This window comes from Megalobrama amblycephala, linkage group LG3 (genome assembly GCF_018812025.1).
Source record: "Megalobrama amblycephala isolate DHTTF-2021 linkage group LG3, ASM1881202v1, whole genome shotgun sequence".
NCBI classification, from domain to species: Eukaryota; Metazoa; Chordata; class Actinopteri; order Cypriniformes; family Xenocyprididae; genus Megalobrama; species Megalobrama amblycephala.
In genome coordinates, this window is record NC_063046.1 from 40,722,137 (window position 1) to 40,736,319 (window position 14,183).

The 14,183-nt window shown below is 36.2% G+C and overlaps 1 protein-coding gene across 1 annotated transcript in view; it reads left to right on the forward strand.

The window, feature by feature from the left end:
• mpped2a (metallophosphoesterase domain containing 2a) overlaps positions 1 to 14,183 on the forward strand; it is a 75,158-nt gene that overhangs the window by 9,858 nt on the left and 51,117 nt on the right. The window contains exon 3 of the mRNA XM_048185415.1: positions 12,821 to 13,002. Within this exon, the coding sequence (XP_048041372.1) occupies positions 12,821 to 13,002 (182 nt within the window). The remainder of the gene's footprint in view (positions 1 to 12,820; positions 13,003 to 14,183) is intronic.

Consider the following 14,183-nt stretch of genomic DNA (forward strand, 5'->3'; position numbering starts at 1 on the left):
TTGGAATGAATTGCTTACTGAACCATAAATGTCTCAGTGCACATTTAAAGAGATAGTTCACCCAAAAATGAAAATTCTGTCATCATTTACTCACCCTCAAGTTGTTCCAAACCTGTATAAATTTCTTTCTTCTGCTGAGCACAAACAAAGATATTTTGAAGAATATTGTTAACCAAACAGTTGATGGACCCCACTGACTTCCAGTGCTTCCCACACATAGACTTTACTTGGGCGGGCCGCCCAGGTATAATAACGGCCGCCCAAGTATATTGGAGACACATTTTTGCTTTTATTATTTTTATCCTCTTATACTTTTATATCTGCCCAAGATAATGAAACCATCCGCGATCGATTAACTAGTCGTTTCGTACCTGCTCGTTATGTGTGCGTCAGAACTGTTTACTCCCTCGAACATTTCCACAGGTGCTGCATGTTGCAAAGTCACAAGGGGGCGCTGTTGCACGTTCTACAAGCTCGCGCAACAGCGCTTCAGACTGCTTCAAAGTGATTCTCAATCAATGAAAAGCGCAGATTTATGCCAAGCGATTGCTAATGAACTCAAGTTAATGAATTATTACAATGTCTACTTTATGGCCTTTATATAAAATGTTTTATACGGTTGTAAGAATCTGAAGGATCAGCCTGCAATAGTACAGACATTTCAAAATAAGAGTCACTGTGGATTTCGGGCTTGTTTATAATCAAAAGTCACACGATAAGTTTTTTTCTAACATTCTTCATTATTGGTATTTTGGTTACACAATAAATTGTATTTAATTTGATTTCCATTTAATTCATATTAAATTATTGTAGTCTCCCCCACAGGAAGAAAAGACTAAGAACATTATTTGACACAAATTATTCATTATATAAATTTTACTAGTAAAATCTGTGTCCCATTCACTGAGAGAGACACTATATGACAGCAAGGAGAACATAGGAAATGGATAAACATTTAAATGCTGTAATTTTGCATAATTTACAATGCATAATAATGCATAATATTAGTATGTAATTAAATGTAATAGTATGCTATGTAATTAAAATTAAATGAATAAAAATAATGTTAAAAATCACACATTATTTGTTTGTCACATGTAGTAGACCATTTTTGTGCCGTGGGTAATAGGAGGATTTTTCACCCGGCTACCACCACAAGTATATTTCAAACCTGTGGGAAGCACTGACTTCCATAGTATGGAACAAAACACTACGGAAGTCAATGGGGTCCATCAAGTGTTTGGTTTATGACATTCTTCAAAATATCTTCTTTTGTGTTCAGCAGAAGAAACTCATACAGGTTTGGAACGAATTGAGAATGAAAAATCATTTTTGGGTGAACCATCTATCCCTTTAATGTTTGTGAATTAAATCACTGTTATTACTAACTAGATTGTTTATATGGCAATGTGCAGTTAAAGATTTTTTTTTTATTATTTAAATAAATTCTATTTTAATTATTCTGTAGGACTTCTATAGAAAATGTTGTGCAGATATTGTATATACTTTATGTCAGCAAGACTAGACAAATTATCCCTCTCTTTTTCCTCCCTCTCTTTTTTCATTGTGCTGCTGATCGGTTTCCTTTAGCCTTGTTAATTTCGCAACCTTTGAATAATTAAAATGTTCATAAAAGTGCAAAGCGTTTAAGAATTTCAACTCGACGTTCATTTCATCCCAGCCACGGGGAAGAAGAAGGGCTTCGTATCGAGTTAAACGAATGCAGCACGCTTTCCTAGCCCATAAACTGAGACTTTTTTTTTTATCCGCTTTGAATTCAGTGTTGTTTGAATTACGCCATCTATTTATCTTGCTGTTGGACAGGAAAAAGAATATTGTGGCTTTATGATGTCTGTTTCTCTTTTCAAGTCTTTGCTTTTTTTTCTCGTTGATGAAAGACTTGCTGAAAAAGAGGATATGGTGACTAGGAGTTCGGATGCATCGACATGCAGCGTGCGAGCAGGTTTTACCGCACCTGTCTTTATAGATTTATGTTAGGGACGTTTACATTCTCTTTCTGAAGCATATGAGTGACAAACGACAGGAATCGAGTGCAGTATGTGTGCATCCGTGCACCGAGCGTGTAATGGAAGTGCACGGGATTGAAAATATTGGAACTAGCGGGGCTTTGCGTGGACTGTAATTGCAGTAAGCACTCTGGTCGGCTTTCATAATGCAGATGTCCTGCAGAATTAAATCAGAGCTCTCTCTCGTTCCGTCGGTTTCTCTGAAAAGGCCTGAACTCTTTCTGTCAGGGGGATCTGGTTTAGCTTGTGTGTGTGTGGGAGGGTCACACAGGACTTCTCGAGGCCCTTGAAATGAGAGAACCCTTGATTAAACTCACAGCTTCTGGTCGCTGAAGCAGCCACTGCACAAGGTCATGGAGGTCAAGTGACAATTGACATTCGGCAGGTCTGGGACCTGTACGTTTAAAGGTTTTTTTTTTGTTTTTTTTTGCACAGGCAACCATGCACTTCCCTTCCAGACAACAGCACTGGGCCAGTACAGAGACGGGAAGATCCTGCTCCCGTTTATTTTTGCTAAAGCGCTGAGCTAAAATTTCCCTCTCCTGTCTCAGATAAACAACTCTTGACTTGCTAGTGATTCGTTAAGATTAGACTGGCCTCATATTTGCTTTAGATGTCACGGTGGACTGCATTTTATGCTTGGTAACTTTTCCTTAAGTTGGTTTCTATAAGATTGAAGGTATTTGTTTTATAACAGCCAGTTCATGATTAACTGTTTCAGCTCTTAAAATCTAGTTTTATTCAAGTCAGAAATATTTAATATGACTCAATCAATTGGACTGCATTAGATTGCGCCAACATTATGTAGAAAAGGCTGTTTAACATTTTCACTTGATGTGCGTTCAAAAGTTTGCAGTTTTTTTTATGGTTTTGAAAAGTCTCTTATGCTCACCAAGCCATCATTTATTTGATCAAACTAAGAACAGTAATACTGTGAAATATTATTATGATTTATAATAATTGTTTTATATTTTAATATATTTAAAAATGTAATTTATTCCTGTGATCAAAGCTGAATTTTCAGCATCATTACTCCAGTCTTCAGTGTCACATGATCCTTCAGAAATCATTCTAATATGCTGATTTTATGCTCAGGAAACATTTATTAATGTTGAAAAGAGTTGTGCTGCTTATGATAATATTTTTGTGGAAACCGTGATGAATAAAAGTTCATAAGAATAACATTTGGAGTAGAAATCCTTTGTAACATTAAATGTCTTTTGATTTAATGCAGCCTTGCTTTAATCGTACTCACTCCAAACTTTTAAACAGTAGTGTACTGTTGTTATTAATAATTATATATAAAAGTAAGTTTCATTAAATAACATCTGAATAATATTAGTAGTAAATTGTATTGCCACCTTTTTATAGAAGCAATAATGGAAATCTGTGCAGTAGTGGGGGGTTTTTTTATCCACACTTTGTCATGCCTCATAACATCACTTTTATTTTGCACTTTTTTAAAATCCTTGTCAGTTGTGAATCTGAATGCACTACTTTTTTTTTTTTTTTTTTTTTTCAAACAAAGGGCTGAAGATGGTATCAGGCATGAAAAAAAAAAAAAAAAAACGTGTTTTATAGGGTAGAGGTTTGAAGGAATATGAAATGATACTATTTAGTTTTATAGATTTTAGCCTTAAAATTCAGCAGAATTGAACAAGAACACAATGTGTGGAAAAACACAGTGGTTTCTGAAAGGGCTGCAAATTGTCATCTAATTGAAATGTTTGTTCATGAAGTGTTTCCTCATTTATCCTCATCCTCCATCCTGTTTTTCCAGCTTCTCTCTCTCTCTCTTCCTCATTTTTGTGCACTGTGTGTTACTCTGAAGTTTATTGAATTAGCGCCGACAGCTGAGAAGCACAAGATAAGATAGAAACGCTGTGTCTCTCTGTCTGAAATGGATTGCATTGCTATGTATGAGTGAAGGTGGTGGACTGCACGTACGGTTTGATGTTTCTTCACCAATAGCAGAACAAGCCGAGCCACACGAGCGGAAAAGCCAGTAAATATTTGGCTCCTCTTGATGATTATCATTATAATTTTTATTCTTTGGCCCTGGTTCACCGAGCTTCCTGCCCTGCTTGTCTTACTCACACATACACACACACACACACGTGGCCCTGAGTGAGGCAGATAAGCCTGAAAAGTCCATTTCCTGCCACAGATCAGTGCAGTGGTGGTGCTATCCGCATCAAAGGCTTGACTGCAGGGCACTCTTTTCACAGCCCTGTGCCCCACATCTACAAAACACGGCCCTCTGAAATATTCATACTGTACACAGAGGGTTCAATCTCTCACTCCGACTCACTCTCTCAGTCACTCGCTCACCAAATTCCTACATTAAAGAAGGAATCTTTCCATGGCAGGAGAGAAATGCAAAATATTTTCTTGTAGTCTGCGCAGAGCCCTGATTTATCCTTCTATTAAGAAATTGCATGTCGTCTTTTATTGGCTGTAATTTTTTCTTAGCATATTTGACAGACATATGGTTCCATCTATTTATCTATCTGTCTGTCTGTATTATAACATCTGTCTGTCTCTCCGTCTGTCTTTCTGTATTATAATGTCTGTCTGTCTGTCTGTCTTTCTATATTATAATATCTGTCTGTCTGTCCGTCTGTCTTTCTATATTATAATATCTGTCTGTCCATCTGTCTGTCTTCTATATTATAACATCTGTCTGTCTGTCCGTCTGTCTTTCTATATTATAATATCTGTCTGTCTGTCTGTCTATATTATAATATCTGTCTGTCCATCTGTCTGTCTTCTATATTATAACATCTGTCTGTCTGTCCGTCTGTCTTTCTATATTATAATATCTGTCTGTCCGTCTGTCTTTCTATATTATAATATCTGTCTGTCTGTCCGTCTGGCTTTCTATATTATAATATCTGTCTGTCTGTCTGTCTGTCTGTCTTTCTATATTATAATATCTGTCTGTCTGTCCGTCTGTCTTTCTATATTATAATATCTGTCTGTCCATCTGTCTGTCTTCTATATTATAACATCTGTCTGTCTGTCCGTCTGTCTTTCTATATTATAATATCTGTCTGTCCGTCTGTCTTTCTATATTATAATATCTGTCTGTCTGTCCGTCTGGCTTTCTATATTATAATATCTGTCTGTCTGTCTGTCTGTCTGTCTTTCTATATTATAATATCTGTCTGTCTGTCCGTCTGTCTTTCTATATTATAATATCTGTCTGTCTATATTATAATATCTGTCTGTCCATCTGTCTGTCTTCTATATTATAACATCTGTCTGTCTGTCCGTCTGTCTTTCTATATTATAATATCTGTCTGTCCGTCTGGCTTTCTATATTATAATATCTGTCTGTCTGTCTGTCTGTCTGTCTATATTATAATATCTGTCTGTCCATCTGCCTGTCTTCTATATTATAACATCTGTCTGTCTGTCCGTCTGTCTTTCTATATTATAATATCTGTCTGTCTGTCTGTCCGTCTGGCTTTCTATATTATAATAGCTGTCTGTCCATCTGTCTTTCTATATTATAATATCTGTCTGTCTGTCTGTCTGTCTGTTTATATTATAATATCTGTCTGTCCGTCTGTCTTTCTATATTATAATATCTGTCTGTCTGTCTATATTATAATATCTGTCTGTCCATCTGTCTGTCTTCTATATTATAACATCTGTCTGTCTGTCCGTCTGTGCGTCCGTCTTTCTATATTATAACATCTGTCTGTCTGTCCGTCTATCCGTCCGTCTTTCTATATTATAATATCTGTCTGTCCGTCTGTCTTTCTATATTATAATATCTGTCTGTCTGTCCGTCTGGCTTTCTATATTATAATATCTGTCTGTCCGTCTGTCTTTCTATATTATAATATCTGTCTGTCTGTCTATATTATAATATCTGTCTGTCCATCTGCCTGTCTTCTATATTATAACATCTGTCTGTCTGTCCGTCTGTCTTTCTATATTATTATATCTGTCTGTCTGTCTGTCCGTCTGGCTTTCTATATTATAATAGCTGTCTGTCTGTCTGTCTGTCTGTCTATATTATAATATCTGTCTGTCTGTCTATATTATAATATCTGTCTGTCCGTCTGTCTTTCTATATTATAATATCTGTCTGTCTGTCTGTCTATATTATAATATCTGTCTGTCCATCTGTCTGTCTTCTATATTATAACATCTGTCTGTCTGTCCGTCTGTCCGTCCGTCTTTCTATATTATAATATCTGTCTGTCCGTCTGTCTTTCTATATTATAATATCTGTCTGTCCATCTGGCTTTCTATATTATAATATCTGTCTGTCTGTCTGTCCGTCTGGCTTTATATATTATAATATCTGTCTGTCTGTCTGTCTGTTCGTCTGGCTTTTTATATTATAATATCTGACTTTCTTTCTATATTATAATATCTGTCTGTCTGTCGTTCTGTCTGTCTGTCTTTCTATATTATAATATCTGTCTGTCCATCTGTCTGTTTTCTATATTATAACTTCTGTCTGTCTGTCTTTCTATATTATAATATCTGTCTGTCTGTCTGTCATATTTGTGATGTACAATGTCTCAACCCTATTGATATTGCCCGTATTAGCCAATATTTATGCATCAACCTGATGTCAGGACTTCTTTATTAATAAAATTGTAATATTTTTTTTTATTATTATTAGTCTATTCTAGGTTTATTTCAAAGCAGACAAAACTGTATCAAGTTGTAATATTGCCCATTATAATATTGTGAGTTATAATATTTATTATTTATTGATTATATCAATCAAGACATTAGTGCATTATTTTCCTTTTTTAAATTATTATTTATGTATTATTTAAAATATTAAAATAAGATATTTTTAGTGAATTTTGAGTAAACAATGTCAGCATTTTTTGTGTAAATTTGCTTAATATGTAAATTCACTATAATGTGTTTTAAAATATTTTAAAACAGGCAATGTACATTTATCCATTTGATTGGCTGATTCTGATCTCAAAAATCCATGTCAAAGTACCATCTCATTTGCCTAGATATATTGATCTACAATGAAATGTTTGACTTTATAAATGTTTTGTAATTTAATGAAGGTTTCATTTACATGAGGAAAGGGTAATATTAGTAAAATGAATGTTTTAGGCTAACATAATAAACCGGATAATGGGCATCTGATGTTAATTAGCAGGCAGAGCACTGCCTTTAAACCCGTAGACCAGAGGTCAGGCTCTAAATTAACCGCCTATTGACCGGACAATCATTATGTCATAATGAGTGCTGGGGGGGGGGCGGAGGGTCTAACATAATTATTCCTTCCTCTCATTGGACAGCAGGTGTCTCTGTGCAGTAAAGTACCTTGACTAATAGTTCCTGTCTGTCGAATGTAGATGGAAATAATAATATTCACTTATAGGCCATTAGAAATAATCTAGAAAAGTTTTTTGGGGGGCAAGGTGACTTTCCATGTCATTTCTCATTTCACACTAAGAAAGTGAAAATGCCATGTGATGCAACGCAGCCAATCAGAGCATATTTGATGTTTAATATATACTGTTATGTGGAGCAGGATTTTGAACCAGTGAAATTGTGTAGTGGGTGAGGCTACCCAGAACAACATGGAGAAATAGAAACCCAACAAAATGACGTCAATTATTTTTTGTTTGATTGTGACTGTTGTTGACACAAAAATTGAGGGTACGTTTACGCGACAACAATATTCTAAAAATAGAAAAAAGTTTTTCCCTTCGCATTTTTCATGTACAGACAACAACATTCTTGAAACGATCCCTATTCACACGGATCTGTAAAAAAATAATAATAATAAAAAAAAAAAATTATCCTGCCAGGCCAGTAGTTGGCGATGTCACTTTGTAAAGAAACACTGAAGGACTATAGACTGAACACGTATACCGTTATTGTTTTCAAAAAGTTGTACTTTGAAACCAGTTTGCATTTTTAGGCACCCAAAACACTGTCGTCGTATAAATGAACGGCCAAAACGCATTAAAATGTTTTCTGTTTTTAGTTAAAAACGGCCCTTGCGTATTACATAGCAGCTTTTATTGGATATCTTTTATCACTTGTCACTTTATTGTATCAAATGAGGAATGAGGGCACGATGTTAACCGTGCTATAGAGGGAAAAAAGTCAAAATAGAAACCAGCTACTTGTTCCTTACTTCAATCTTGACCTGACAAACAATTGTAGCTGCTATTTGCAAATTTTAGGTTATTTTTTGTAAGAAAAGTCAAAGGAAGGAAGAGAGATCCACAAATAGCACGCTCATGTTCGGCTCTCTGAAATAGATGAACTGTGGCTGTCTTTGAAGCTTTGATACAGTTCAATCGTTTGTTGTTCCTGAAGGTTAAAGAATCAAGTGAGCTCTGTCAAATTGAGTATCTTTGAACAGAAATCAAAACGCTTTCCTCTGCAATATGACACATGTATCCAATAAAAGAGACGCAGTGCATCCAGAGTCTAAATGTGTGTGTGTGTGTGTGTTATAAAGGTCTTTTTGTAGCATAAGGAATTCTGTGCTTCTGTTGTTTTTACTGTACTTTTTCTGTGGATTTGAACGACAGTGTTTTTATTCACTTCGTTTTTTTTCTTCAAGATCTATCTTGCCTTTTTTCAGTGTCAAACACTTCTATATTTTCTCTCTTTCTCTCACACGCACACACATTGCAGTTTAGCTCTAATGCAATTTCAGCGGCACAGTAAGCCCCTGGTCCGAATAATCCTTTCTTTTCTCCCCTCGCCTAATGAATATTTAAAAGACTGAGTGAATATTTAAAACAATGAGCAAATATTCAAAAGGCTCTGTCCGGTCATGGCTATATAACTGTGGCTGTGGTGATTTTGGTTTTCATTTTAGAAAGCTAAGCACCTTGAACAAATATTTTGTTAGGTAGCCTAAAAAAACGTCTAAATGTATCAAAATTTTGTCTTAAATCAGTAAATCAACCCGACTACATTAGTTTTTATCAGTCAGTGATACAGTTCTACTGGTTTCATGCTTTCAGCACCAAAGTCAAGGGTTTGATTTTAATATGTGCTTCAATTGTGTATTAAGAAAGTAAATGTCTTTTTTTTTTTTGTTGCCATTAAAATGTTGATTTTCTTGTGAAACAGATCCTGAGTCGCGTGTTCAGGTGACAGTGGACCAACAGATACATGGCTCTGCTTCCATTTGGAAAAGTCTTGTTGACTCTAATAGATTCATATGACCGTGTGTGTGTGTGTGTGTGTGTGTGTGTGTGTGTGTGTGTGTGTGTGTGTGTGTGTGTGTGTGTGTGTGTGTGTGTGGCCACAGAGTTCAGCACACCAGCCGCTTCCATAACTAGATCTGTCGAGTCTTTTATATCTCCGTTGCTGGCCTGACCACCACAGACCACATTTAATCAATACGTGTGTGTGTGTGTGTGTGTGTGTGTGTGTGTGTGTGCGCGTGTGCGCGTGTGCGCGTGTGTGTGCGCGTGTGTCTTGCTTTTATTTACTGCATTGTGATCAATAACAAGTATTATTTTCTGTCCGCCTGTTTCTCTCCCTCCTTTTTAAAGTGTCATGATTTTCTGTGCAGGTGGTTCATTTCAGATATGACTTGGTCATATAAATGTAATCACAATTCAGACATATGCACAAGCCACTGACAGTGGAAAATGAGTGGCTCTCTCTTTCTTTCTATCTTTCTCTCATTTATATGTTATATGTTCTCACAGACATATATGTGTGTGTATATATATATATATATATATATATATATATATATATATATATATATATATATACACACACATATATGTCTGTGCATATTTCTTCTTTTATTTTTTTGTCTGTTCCTTCCTTTTTTGATGACGCGCCAATTCCCATCCTGCACTATTTTCTTTTCTTTCATTCGAGTAGATTCTCTTTTATGTACAACTGCTTAACGTACTTGTTTTCCTTAATGGAAGTGTGTGTGTTTGTGTGTGTGTATGTTGTGCGCCTTGTGCCCACCTCCCTTCCTAAGGTCCTTTATATTTTTAGTCGGACAGGAGATGTAAGTGTTAATTAGAGAGCCGAGGGCTTTTTGTCGACTGACAACCCTTTTAGTAATGAAATAATAGTGGGGGGAACAAGTGTGGCTTATTGCACGTTTCTGACTTCAATTACAGCCAAGATCCTTTTTTTTCCCCATTACTTTTGAGTTATAGAGGAGAATTTCCTCCATCCCCATCTGCCCCCCTCTTCCCCCAAAACTATCTTTGGGAAAATAAATAAAAGGATGTTCAGACAAGAGGAGAATGATTCTCTTAAATAGACATCAAATGTGAGAATTTCTGAAGGCGGCTTCCATTTTCAGAGCTTTTGCGACAAAAGATTCTGCTCTAGTTTTCAATTTTACTACAAAAGCTCTGAATACAAATAAGACAATGTTTCTGAAACAACATAGTTTTTTGCAATCTGTCATAGTTTTTCTATCTGTCTGTCTAGGGCAGGGCCATGAATCAAATTTTATTTTCAACTATGATTTTGGCTTCCAACGATTAGAAAAGATATTACAAAGATATAAATGATTTATTTATTTTAATATTATTTTTTAATGTGTGTACTGTGTATGCCTGATGTTTCCAAAGTCAATGAGTAATCATGTTAAAGGGATAGTTCACCCAAAAATGAAAATTCTGTCATCATTTACTCACCCTCGAATGGTTCCGAACCTGTATACATTTCTTTGTTCTGCTGAACACAAAAGAAGATATTTTGAAGAAAGTTTGTAACCAGGCAGCTTTGGGGCACCATTGACTTCCATAGTAGGAAAAAAAATACCCCAAAATGTTCTATTTCCCACATTCTTCAAAATATCTTCCTTTGAGACATTTTTACAGGTTTGGAACAACTTGAGGGTGAGTAAATGATGACAGAATTTTCATTTTTGGGTGAACTATCGCTTTAAATGATCTTGTTCTAGATATTGACCAATATCATCATGATGATTTTTGCCATAATCAGTCATCCCTACTATTTACATAATATACATAAGACATTAATATTTCAGACAAAATTGTAAAAAAATATATATATATAAATTAAATGAAATGTTTTCCAAAAGAAGCAAGGATGATTTTTCCCTACCAGCTCAAAGCACTCTGTAAGCTTTCTGCTCCAGCCAGTGGCGTAGCGTCTGGGAATGCAAGGTATGCACGTGCATATGGGCCCGGGCGGATTGGGGGCCCGCTATTACGGGCTTAACCCCAAGGTATACTGCGGGCATCCACGCAAAGTCCGCATTGCGAAATTTTTGTTATCAGGAGAATTCGTGGACGTCCACACTCCCCGTCCGCGTGCAGCCCAATTTTTGTGATGGCACGGACAGTGTGTATACTGAAAACAGCCCATGCAAGAGAGTCTTTCTGCAGCCAAATACTTTCAAAGTTTCGCACGCGTGTCTGTGCGCGAGACAGAACCTGTGTACATATGTTCAGAAAAATTAAGTATAATAGAAATAATGTTGTCAGTAACTTGCTATAGCCTATCTATGTTAAATGTACTGAAAATCATTAAGAATCTGAATAAATGGACCAAAAAATGGTCCATGCCATGTCTTAGCGATGATCTGTTTTTGGCCTGTATTCGCTTTTCTGTCATTTTTAAAGTGGGTTTCTGAAACTTATGCATGCAGTAATGTCAGTATGAATTTTAAATGAGTCATATTGGTTTTCTGAAAAAAACGACTACATCTGCACATTTTAAGATACTGCACAAGATGTGAGTAAATGTAACTCATACACTCGTTGGGATGGATACTCTTTATTCAACTAAATAAAATCCACATAAAATGTGATGGAAACAAATTTAGAGAAGAAACTTCTAGTAAATTTATTAGGAATAAAACATGTGCATTAAAAGTAGTCTGTGACAGAATAATTAATTCATAACTGGAATAATCTTCGGACTCATCGCATCTGAAATGCTATCATCATTCTGAAATTCCTAAGTCGAATCGGTCGAATTCAAGCGTAGACTGTGTTGAAAAGCGGGTTTGTTTGACATTTTTTAAATAGATCCGCAATGCAAAGTCAAAATGATGGAGGAGCGCATAGTAGGCCTACTGTAGTGCTGTTAGTGATGATATCTTATTCATATTAAAGTCCGCGAAGTCAAGGGGGGCCCGTAAAAAATGTTTGCATATGGGCCCGGGGCTGACTTGCTACGCCACTGGCTCCAGCTCTACTTCGGGTTTCTCCCTCGCTGTTGAGAGAAACTTGCTCTTAATGATTGTGGCGAGAGCATTACATAATCAAACATAATCACTTCAAAAAAATCCAGCACTCTTGGAACGGCGCCCTACCAATCAAATTAGAGGACCTGAACTGAGATTATAAAGTATAGCAGTGTAATTTGTTTTATTTATATAAGTTTTAAGAAATGTAACCATTCTGATTAAATGTCACTTAATGAGTCCAGTTCTTTATTTTATTATTATTATATTATTTTTATATGTTTGAGGGTTATACACCATGTTTATCAGAGTTTATCACATAACATTTGTACTTCATATTTGTCACTTAAATAAGATATAATTATCTTCTGTAAAAGTCACAAATAACTCTTATGTCACTAAATAGAGGGACAGAGCTTGGTCCATATCTTCAGTCACTACTTTTTTTAATTTGTTCTGTCTGTTATTTTAACTGCAATGATTTTAAGCATGTCGCTCAGCTCGCATACTTCTGTAACTAGCCGGCTAGCAGTTTTGTAGAGTTATTTCTGCTGATTTTTATGCTCATAGAATAACCTCCTTCTCTTTCTCTCCCTCCATCTGTCTCTTTACCGCTCATTCTCACTCTCAGGGTGGACCCCATCTCGTACGACACTCCCAAGCCGGGTGGCCACACGCGTTTTGTGTGCGTGTCAGACACACACTCACGGACAGATGGCATCCAGATGCCTTACGGGGACGTTCTCCTGCACACAGGGGACTTCACCGAGCTGGGCCTGCCCTCAGAGGTCAAGAAGTTTAACGACTGGTTAGGTAAAGAGCTGCGATTAACCACCGTTTAACCCCCTTGCATCACATCCGACCCTCACGCACGCAGGGTTTAGCGACGTGTGAAGTGGTGGTGACAGGTTTTAGTGACTGAAGCTAATGGTCAGAAGAAGCTGAGTTTCTCCTTTCAGCATCTGTCAGCATAACAGAAAGTGTTCAGTGAGCTGTGTGCATCATTACTGGATTTTTTTTTTTCTGTTTAGTGAAGAATTCTGGGAACTATAAATTATTTTGTGAGGTGTTTATGCTGGTTTTGGTTTGTCAAAAATAGTCATTTTATACTCATTCAGAAGTTTGGTGTCAGTAAGAAATGTTTCAAAAATAAACAAATACTTTTATTCAGCAAAGACGCATTAAATTGATCTAAAGTAACAGTAAAGACTTGTACATTGAAGATTGCCATTTCAAATAAATGCTGTTTTTTGAACCTTCTATTCATCAAAGTATCCTGGAAAAAAGTCATAATAGTTTCCACCAAAATATATTAAAGGTGCCCTAGAATCAAAAATTGAATTTACCTTGGCATAGTTGAATAACAAGAGTTCAGTACATGGAAATGACATACAGCGAGTCTCAAACTCCATTGTTTCCTCCTTCTTATGTAAATCTCATTTGTTTAAAAGACCTCAGAAAAACAGGCGAATCTCAACATAACACCCACTGTTACGTAACAGTCGGGATCATTAATATGTACGCCCCCAACATTTGCATATGCCAGCCCATGTTCAAGGCATTAGACAAGCCAGTATTAACATCTGGATGTGCACAGCTGAACATCAGACTAGGTAAGCAAGCAAGAACAACAGCGAAAAATGGCAGATGGAGCGATAATAACTGACATGATCCATGATAACATGATATTTTTAGTGATATTTGTGAATTGTCTTTCTAAATGTTTCGTTAGCATGTTGCTAATGTACTGTTAAATGTGGTTAAAGTTACCATCGTTTATTACTGTATTCACGGAGACAAGAGCCGTCGCTATTTTCATTTTTAAACACTTGCAGTCTGTATAATTCATAAACACATCTTCATTCTCTATAAATCTCTCCAACAGTGTGTAATGTTAGCTTTAGCCACAGAGCACTATCAAACTCATTCAGAATCAAATGTAAACATCCAAATAAACACTGTACTCACATGATCCGATCATGCATGCAGTATGC